This window comes from Cyanidioschyzon merolae, chromosome 6, assembly GCF_000091205.1.
Source record: "Cyanidioschyzon merolae strain 10D DNA, chromosome 6, complete genome".
Lineage (NCBI taxonomy): Eukaryota > Rhodophyta > Bangiophyceae > Cyanidiales > Cyanidiaceae > Cyanidioschyzon > Cyanidioschyzon merolae.
Genome location: NC_010132.1, coordinates 194,861 through 204,072, shown reverse-complemented (window position 1 = coordinate 204,072; position 9,212 = coordinate 194,861). Strand labels below are relative to the sequence as shown.

Sequence of the window (9,212 nt, the reverse complement as noted above, 5' to 3'; positions counted from 1 at the left end):
ATGCCAACACGGCACAAGGTCCGTCGAAAAGACCAGGGTCACAAACCGTCTGCGTTAACGCGGTTGCAAAGCCAACTAGAGGCTCGTCTACGTGCAGCGCACTTTCGGTACTTGAACGAGCAACTTTACTCGCTAGACTCGCACGAGGTATTTCAGCTGTTTCTGAAACAGCCTGAACTCTTTGCCCTCTATCATAAGGGTTATCAGGAACAGGTCGCAAAGTGGCCCCTGAACCCAACGCAAGTGTGCCTGGAGCTGCTGAAGCGGCGGATACACCAGTTTCATCGCATGCGGGGCACCAAAGCGCATCCGCTGAACACCACTTTCAATGCTCAAGCCTTTTCGATCGTCGACATGGGTTGTGGTGAGGCAACCATCGCTGCCTCGCTGGATAGCAGACTCGCCAACTCTTGGTCGGCCCGAAACGGTTTCACTGTCGAGGTGCATTCATACGACTTGGTTGCGGCAAACGAACTCGTGACGGCCTGTGATCTGGCACGGGGCACTGGTCTACCCAACGACTGCGCAGATGCAGTCGTTTTCTGTCTTTCACTCATGGGTCCCAATTACGGCGCGATGGTCAAGGAAGGCCTCCGCCTTTTGCGTTGCGACCCGACTCGATCCGGTTTGCTGCTCATTATCGAAATAACAAGCCGTTTTCAGAGCCGAGCGGAAACCCGGGACACGCCCGGCGCTCGGGTCCAGCTGCAACGGGGTGCATCGACGACGGCATCCACGATGTCGAGCTCGGTCGAGGCAGACTTTGTCGTCGCACTCGAATCGCTCGGACTGCGGCTACAAGAACATCGCCAGCTTCATGATTACTTTACGCTTTTCGTATTCGAGGCGACCGAATCAGCAGCGCGCAGGATTCACATCATCGAGATGCCTTCCCTGAAACCTTGTCTCTACAAGAAGCGCTGAATTTTCAGCCAAAGACTCCATAGTCTCTCTGCGTCGAGCGACCCCCTCGAGTAGCGATGCGAAGCGATGTCGAGCGCTGCCCCGTGGTATACACGCTAGAACGGAGGCTGTGCGCCTTGGATCCGCAGCAGACCTGCATTGAAGCAGGGAAGCACTGGTTCGCTATCCGCTGCGTCTTTCTCATGGGTCAGGCATACATTTCGACACAGCGTCTGGCGCTCAGCGCTCCCTGTGAGACGACCAGCACCTGCTTTCGTCTAAGCGAATAGAGCGCTCGAACCCGGGCAAGGCGCCCTGCACAGCGCCTCTGGCAACGCCACTGCTTTCGACATGCTCTGGAAAACATCGCCATCACAGACATGAACAAGACGGAGACAGGGGCGTCCGAGTGCTTCATGTCAAGCGGTCCCCATGTGTTTATGGTTTCAACCTCCTGAAACGTGGATCTGTGTGGAGCACGGCGCCAGCGTCGCCACAGCAGCCACTGCGGCGCTTGTGCGCGTGTCGTTATTCAGCGATAAAATGCGAACTCGGTTTCGTCCTTACCGACATTCTCCTTGTAGGCGATATCGAAATCCTTGTGGAGCACCACATATCGATTGTTGCGCACAGCCAACATGCCCGCCTGTTGACAGATCGCAGCAATAGCAGCACCGGATAGATGATCTGGTCGCGACACGAACTCCTCAAGGTCGACGTCTTCGGCGAGGTTCATTTTCCCCGTGATGACCTGAAATATTTGGCGCTTCTGGCGGCGGTCTGGCACCGGAAATTCAATCTTGCGATCCAAGCGCCCTGGGCGCAACAACGCTGGATCTAGCGTATCGGCCCGATTCGTAGCCATGATCACTTTCACATTATCTTGTTGATCGAATCCGTCCATGCACTGAAGAAGCTCCATGAGAATGCGCTGCACTTCACGATCGGCCCCGGTTTGCGCATCAAAGCGCTTGGTTGCTACCGCGTCGATCTCATCGATAAACACAATAGCCGGCTGGTTTTCGCGGGCAAGACGAAATATGTCACGAACCATGCGTGGGCCCTCGCCGAGGTATTTCTGCACAAGTTGCGAGGCTTGCACACGAATGAAGGCGGCGGTTGTATGATGCGCAACTGCTTTCGCCAGTAGCGTCTTGCCGGTACCCGGTGGTCCGTAGAGCAAGACACCGCGCGGCGGATCAATGCCGATGGATAGAAAGAGCTCCGGGTTTGTTAGAGGGAGCTCAACTGCCTCACGAATCTCTTGTTTCTGGGTATCGAGGCCGCCAATATCAGCATAGGTGACATCGGGCTTTTCGCTCTGCTCTAGTATTGCAATGCTCGAGTCCGACTCGGGCGGCAGTGTATCTACCAGTGCATTAGAGTGGCGATGTAAAGCAACCGTAGCGTTCGGTTTGAGGAGTTCACGATTAACGGTGGACAGACACCGCACGTACGAGTTTGCTCCAGTTGTACTGCTCACTATGACGTAGTGCTCATCGATAGCTTCCAGAAAACTTCCCAGAACAAGTGGAACCGACTGAATTCGTCTAACCTCCTCCTGGGCGTGCACGAACTCTCGTTGAAGATGGCGAAGCTCGTCTTTCACGTACTCCTCTTGGATACAGAGCAGTTCGTAGTGACGTTGCAAGCGTTTCAGCCGCAGGAACGCGTCTTCCAGCGCCAGCGTCCGACTCTCTTTTTCAGTCGCTGTGTGCTTTGTCAGCGTTAGCGACCCATCGGCGTTGCCAACGGGCAGTACAGCAGTCGTAGAGCCCATTCGTTCTTCTTGATATGGCGCGCAGAACGGACTGCTGAACCGTATGGTTACGCTCTCGGGGCTGGCAGCGCCAACGGATGAGCAGCACGCCAGGATCGTCGCGATGGCGCGGGTGCCCGATGCCTCCAGCGCATCGAGCGCTGGTATCTTCAGAAGGGCGCTGTGTGTGTTGAAAGAGGTCTTGTGGACTGCAGATGACTGCTGTTGGAAGTTCAAGTTCAAGCTGAGATTGGCTTGTTGATGACGTGAAAAGTGCGAGGTACGCAGTTTCTGTCCTTGAAAGTAAAGAAAGAGGTAAACTTGTCCGGCTGCGCGCTGAGTTGCATGAAGGCTACTGCGCTCTGAGCAAGTGAGGTACGAGCTGGTAAGCGTTCGCTGTTGAAGCCACTGCCGCGGAATCTATTTCACATAGCATTCATTAATCTTTTCGAATCAAGAGCAAGATTATTGGTGGTCGCGTGGTGCTCTCTAACTAGAATATCGCGAGCGATGCAGGTGGAATTTCGCTGGGACGCGGCGGCGACGAGGTGAAGGAAAGCCTCTGTTTGCGACCTTTGATACGCGACCCGTAAGCAGTACCTCTGCTACAAGGATGCCGTACGTTGTTCGCGAGTGGCTATGAATTCGGGTTCTCGGAGTCTCGCCGGGCTCTCTGGCAGTACACTCATGTTTAAGACCAATGTGGAACACTGAAGTGGTTGCTCTGTTGCTGCGTGTCGATTGTTTTGCGAATTGTTTTTCACATTTGCAGTTTCAATATCCGAATTGCATCAAAGAGAAATTGCGGATCCATACGTAGTTTTTCCAAGTTGCTCGGGCGTGTTTTCGACGTCGCTTCTTCGACGCTTTTCCGCTGAAATCCATGACGCGACCAGAATGAAGACGATTCGCGACGCCCGCGAACAAAGGTTCCTAAAATAACCGATATCACTATCAAGTCCATGCGTATAAGCGTCCATTCTTGTTCTTTCGTAACGTGTGTAGCACGTTCCAATCGCACATTCATCAAGTTTTCAATCTCTCTGTCTCAAGGCAACTTGTGGGCGCAGGTATTCGCACCTCTGGATGGACGACGAAGAAAAAACTCGATGTCATTCCTTGAGTAGGCGTTCATAATTTCATGACGAAATTTTTCCGAACTTGGCACTTCAAATAATCGACTCCGTTCGAAAGACAAACTCTCTTCTCTACGTGGCCATGCTCGAAATGGAATTTCACAGCAGCATGATACCTCTCGCCGGGGTATGCCCGCGGGAGCTCCCGTCTCTCGCGTTTCTATGGAAGACGATCACGGACTCGGTTTTCAGTCACCTCAGCGATTTGCTGCTGTCGGAGCGTGCTTCATCACTTTGCACGAAAGGATCCTGGACCGATCGAAATTTCTCGACTTGTTCTCCAGGCAGGGTTCACCTTCTGGCACATGTCTCGTTATGGACGGCATCGCGTTCCACAAATACGCTGTAGACTGAAACAGTGTGCGCGTGCAACGGACAGCATACTCGTCATAGTGATCGCAAGGAACAAGCGTGTGATCCTGGGTTATGGCACTCAGGCGCGGAAATAGAGGAGTGAGTCAAGTGGAGTCTGCTGTATCCGATACGGACATGTGCCCAGCGATGAATGAAAAGCTCATACGTCACAGCATGGTCCTCGGAGGAGAATGCGTCTAAGAAATGCGGGAGCGCCTGACCGTAGCCCAGTTTCACTACTGTGAAAATGGAGCACGGAATCTATGTCCAGAGCGGATGAAAATGGCAAGCCGCAGTCTGGATCGCAACAACACCCGTCTGCGCGTGGAATGCGTCGACAGCAGCCGGACACAGCGAAATCGGACCATGAACGCTACCATCAATACCGTCCGACTAGTGACAACGGAGCTCGAGGTACAGGGGAGACGGTCTTATTTGAAGCCGCAGATACGAGAGAGCGGGAGGACGCAGTCGCAGAAAAAGCCTGCAACTCAGGTGTTGATACCAGTGGGAAGCGACCCAAACTACGGAGTGTACGTCCGAGCTAGGGAACCAATTGCGCTTTATTCTGACATCGATGTAAACGACTACTGCGACGATTACCTTTCCTGCAATGACTAATGATAACGGCCGAGTAAACACTTGCTCTAAGGATTGAAGCGCTCGGGCGGTACCATATGCTGGCCTCTTGCAATCAGCACGGCTTCCGGAAAGCGTCCGGCTCGATGGGCAGTGCGGGGTCGCGTCAACAAGAACGTGTCACAGAAGCGCTTACAAAGCCATGCAAGTACCATGGATCCTCCAAAGCTTGCTACAATGCGAACGAACGAGTAACTTGTATGCTCTTGCGCAGCGTCTCTGTACAGCGGCACGCCTAAATCGTGCTACAGGTGATTCGCGTCTGACAGCGCCCATTTGAGCATATTTTTGTCTCTTCACAACGCTGGTAACCACCAGGGCGGCGTCTCTGTTGGAAGGTGCGACGCTGGCGAGAACCGCCCGGGTTACTACCCATAAACTCGTTGAAGAGGTCCTCAAAAGGGAAACCTGTATCGAAGGCGCCTCCGGCCCTTCCTCCGTTATCTTGAAAGCTGAAGCGAAAGTTCGACCCATGTTGGTGTCCAAAAGGTCCGCCTCCAGGGAAAAAGAACTGCTGGAATTGACCAGACTGGCCCTGGTAGGGTCCGGTTTGGCTGCCACCCTGCTCCTGCTGACGCAGGCCCTCCTCGCCCAGCTGGTCGTATACTCTCCGTTTCTCTGTATCGCTCAAAACCTCGTAGGCTCGAGCAATGAGTCGGAACTTTCGCTCGGCTTTTTTGTCACCGCGATTCTTGTCCGGATGGTACCGTTTCGCGAGTTTGAGGTATGCCCGCTTGATTTCTCGCTCGGTAGCGTCTCGCGAAACCCCCAGCACTGTGTAGTACGACTGTGCGGCCTCAGCGAGCGCCACCCGTGGAAGCCAAGACGACACCCGTAACAACGCTGCCGTGCTCCGGAGGCTACTGGACCAGTCAGGCTCCCGTGACACCGGCAGCTGCTGCGTCTGCCGCCCAAGCCAGTCTGGCGGCTGCGACACTACCAAAAAGAGCAGCGTCGTTATGAGCAGCACCCATCGCGAGACCCGTCTACCCGCTATCGCGCTATTTGATCGAACACACATCGAAACGTCGTACTGAACACTACAAATACATGGCGTAGGAGGCGACGCAGGTGTGCCAGCACCAGCATCCGTCGCTTTCCATTTCCATCTTTAATTAGACAATCATAGACACACAGGCTAGCATTCCTTGTCTCTGCGCTTGATATCAGCGCGCGGTGAAGCACCGCTCGATTCACCGAGTCCCATAGCCCATACCTCTTCTCGGATATACGAGTCGCTTCATACATTCTACCGTGCATCGAGTGCTTGCCCTGATCGTCGGTGGTACCGCCTATAGCGCCGGTGCGGTCGTGGCACGTCGACGCCTGTGAAGTCTGTCCAGGTGGGAAGCAAGCGCGCGTCCAGCGTTCACAGACGACCCCGCTGTAACGGGACATAGGTTGAACCCTCACTGGATCCCTGTCCTCGTGGATGCGTCCATACGCATGCTCGTCTGTTTGTGAACCATCGAAATCGAAACAAAGCGTCCCATGTTTATGGCATGCACTCAGGGGATCTGATGCACTGCCCATCGAACTGGGTACTCTGGTAGGCTCCAGACGACATAGAGGGCTTCCCCGTTTACGAAAGACATGCGGGACCTCTGCGTAAGCCGGCTCGCTGAAGCCGTGGATGCGTTTGGCCGCTGCCGTGGGTTACCTGCGCTCCCTGGCAGTAAACAGATATTGAGTTGCGGTCGGGGAACACAAGTGCTTCCATGAACCAGGCTTATAAACGTACTACAGCGTCCCGCAGGTGATTTCTTCGTCGAGTGCTCACATGACATACGGCCCAGGGGTCGTACAGCCCGAGTGAGGGACACTGCGGTGACCAGCATCTCCGCTATACACGACTGGTCGATGCAAATGACCGAAATTCTCCACCATGGTTCCGAGGCAAGCGTGCTGGCACAGCGCTGCCAGTCTCTTGATTTCCATTTTTGTTGAAAACGTAGCCCTTTCAAAGACGCATGCTGTGCGCTTGCGACACGGGTTAGAGCCAATTTCCTGCTCAAATCGCTGTCAAAACACTTGACACTCGGAGCCTGTAAAAGTAATTGCTGAGAGGTTTCTGGTGCGCGACCACGAAACTGAAAGGTCAGAGATCTCTGACTAGGCGATCGAAGGATGGTTGTGATGCGCCACGCTAGCACCGCTTCAAGTAGAAACACGCGAACACAAGCGTTCGAATAAAACCTGAACACAGCCTCACAGCGCAAGAGAATCCAAAACAAGGCCGTATCCGCAATGGCCACTGGAAGGCGCCTTCTCCCTCTAGGCGAGGCGACTCCTTGCGATACGAGGGTCCACTTGCACAGTATGCGCGACTATGGACAAACACCTGCGGCATAAGCGTTGATGCCCGCCACTCCATCCGGAACGAGTCATACCAGATCGGTGTGAGCGTCGACAGCATCTTTGCTGAATGAACGAGCGGTTCAGAGGCAACCTGCCTATCCCAGGTACCGCTCGAACTAAAACAACGCCGTCGTCGCGTCAACATCGCATCTCGAAAGCACTCTACTCGACGTGGCGGTTACCATCGTGCTTCGAGTCGCCAGCGCCCGCATTCCACGCGAGAGCCACACGATGTGAGCGTTTTCCCGGAGCCGCAACCGATACACACAACGAGCATATCCCTGGTCAATAGGGCGACCTGGCGAAGCTGCCATCATCTTCGGTCGGTATACGCGCGAAATAACTTATTCGCCTTGTTGTTGAACGGCTGACGTCCGCGCAGAATTCGGTACCGGCAAGATCACTCGATCATACTTGTAACTCGCTGGTGCTCTTTGCAAATCCAGCGGATGATACCAAGACAAATCGAGTTCCATATTCTGGGCAGCCGCTTCGAGATCTCTTGGATCAATGAGGATCATCTCAAGAAACTTCGGGTCAATATGGGCGTTCACCTTAACTTTGCTCGGGGGCTTCCTCGAACACAACACCTTGGCCAGATTTTTCAGACCCTTCGGCTGAAAAGGACTAGCATGGCCCCGAAACGTGTACTTAAAGGACTCAGCAGTGGTCTTGTTCGTGAATATAAGCACCGTATGGAAAACAGTAAGCGCGCCCGTAAACACCACACCAAATAAGGCAATGATTAAGGAGACCAGGCTCGCAGCGGTAGGGCCGTTCGAAAGCGAGCGGGCAAAGCCCGCAAACCCAGTCGACGATGCTCCGATGCTTACCTTCTGGTTCGACACGTCCACCAGGTAGAGAATGGTGTACGCCACTACGAGCCCCGACAGCACCAAACAAGATGATATGAAGATGAAGAACGTGCGGTAGTTACGCAAACCCACGCAGTTGCTCACCCACGGGCAGTGATGATCGAAGCGCTCGACGCAGTTATTGCACGAAGAGCAGTGAGAGCAGCGCGGTGGTCGGTATAGCTGACAGGTCTCGCAGTATTTCAAGACAAAGCGTTGACCGTCATAATACACCTCCTTCTTCCGAAGAAGCGGCGCGTTACGCCGAATTCTCCGTGCAAAGAGATCAACGCTCTGGCGAGGCAGGATACCAGGGTCGTCGAAAACCGTCAGGAAGAACGACGTTAGCGTCACCACAAGAAGCGGCAGCGTCGTCGCTAGCACAGCAACTCCCGTTCGAACATAGTTTTCCAGTAGAAACGGAACGGGTATCGCGAGAAAAAGTCCCGTGGCAACAGCGATCAGAGCAAACGTTAGCAGGGCACCCCAGGGGTCCGGTCCACTGATGCACCTGCCTCGACAGTAGAAGCGGTTCCGCCCGGGCCACACGTCACTCGGAAAGCGACCGCGGAGGGTCATCAGGCCTTCACCACCCGCGAGCCCTGTTTCTGGTAACCGCTCACACACGCAGCGTGCTTCACGCAACCAGCTCCTGAACAAGGTACCGCCGCTTGACAAGCAAAACTGGACACTCACCTGCCATGAAGCGATGCCGCTTGACAAGCGATCCACAGACGCCTGCGCGCGATCATCGCATGGTGCACTGACGACTGGAAGCGGCGCTGATGCTATCCTCTGGGGCCGGGCTCGGCAGGGCAGGGTGCGCTCTGGAGTCGTCGCTGCGCTGGGAGCGCCGGACGCGCGCGCGCCTCAGTACCACATCAGCGCGATCGCAGGCGAATCGCGTGATGTGGCGGGAAAGCGTTTCGCGCATTTGCATGTGCATGCATGCGTGCCGGCATCGCGGCATTTGGATGACGGGGAAGCAGTGCCTCGTCTTCCCCAAGTATCGAAATGGACTAGAACAGGTATGGTTGCGTGAGCGTGTGCGTAGCTTTTAATCTTTGGTAGTTGGGTGCGGCAAAGTTTATGCTGCAGGTAGCAGTTCACGCGCGCGTGTGTGTATACACCACGGTGCAGGTGACGATTGCTGCGTGCGGTGTTGTTTGTTGGTTGCCACGCTGCTTTTAGAGCATGCTGTGGTTTGAA

The 9,212-nt window shown here is 54.6% G+C and overlaps 4 protein-coding genes across 4 annotated transcripts, besides 2 other annotated features; 1 reads left to right on the top strand and 3 right to left on the bottom strand.

The window, feature by feature from the left end:
- Positions 1–924, top strand: CYME_CMF079C (hypothetical protein, conserved; the record flags this gene model as incomplete). The annotated part of the gene is made up of 1 exon (XM_005535687.1): positions 1–924. The coding sequence occupies one exon, from the start codon at positions 1–3 to the stop codon at positions 922–924; it is 924 nt and encodes a 307-aa protein (XP_005535744.1).
- Positions 925–1,435: 511 nt separating this feature from the next.
- Positions 1,436–2,683, bottom strand: CYME_CMF078C (26S proteasome ATP-dependent regulatory subunit; the record flags this gene model as incomplete). Its single annotated transcript, XM_005535686.1, has 1 exon — positions 1,436–2,683. One exon carries the CDS (start codon positions 2,681–2,683, stop codon positions 1,436–1,438), a length of 1,248 nt encoding a protein of 415 aa, XP_005535743.1.
- Positions 2,684–2,834: 151 nt separating this feature from the next.
- Positions 2,835–3,614: a sequence feature (possible transcribed region).
- A 1,412-nt stretch (positions 3,615–5,026) lies between these two features.
- Positions 5,027–5,812, bottom strand: CYME_CMF076C (similar to dnaJ protein; the record flags this gene model as incomplete). Its single annotated transcript, XM_005535685.1, has 1 exon — positions 5,027–5,812. The coding sequence occupies one exon, from the start codon at positions 5,810–5,812 to the stop codon at positions 5,027–5,029; it is 786 nt and encodes a 261-aa protein (XP_005535742.1).
- A 1,681-nt stretch (positions 5,813–7,493) lies between these two features.
- Positions 7,494–8,582, bottom strand: CYME_CMF075C (hypothetical protein, conserved; the record flags this gene model as incomplete). Its single annotated transcript, XM_005535684.1, has 1 exon — positions 7,494–8,582. One exon carries the CDS (start codon positions 8,580–8,582, stop codon positions 7,494–7,496), a length of 1,089 nt encoding a protein of 362 aa, XP_005535741.1.
- Positions 8,583–9,007: 425 nt separating this feature from the next.
- Positions 9,008–9,212: part of a sequence feature (possible transcribed region) that runs on past the window's edge.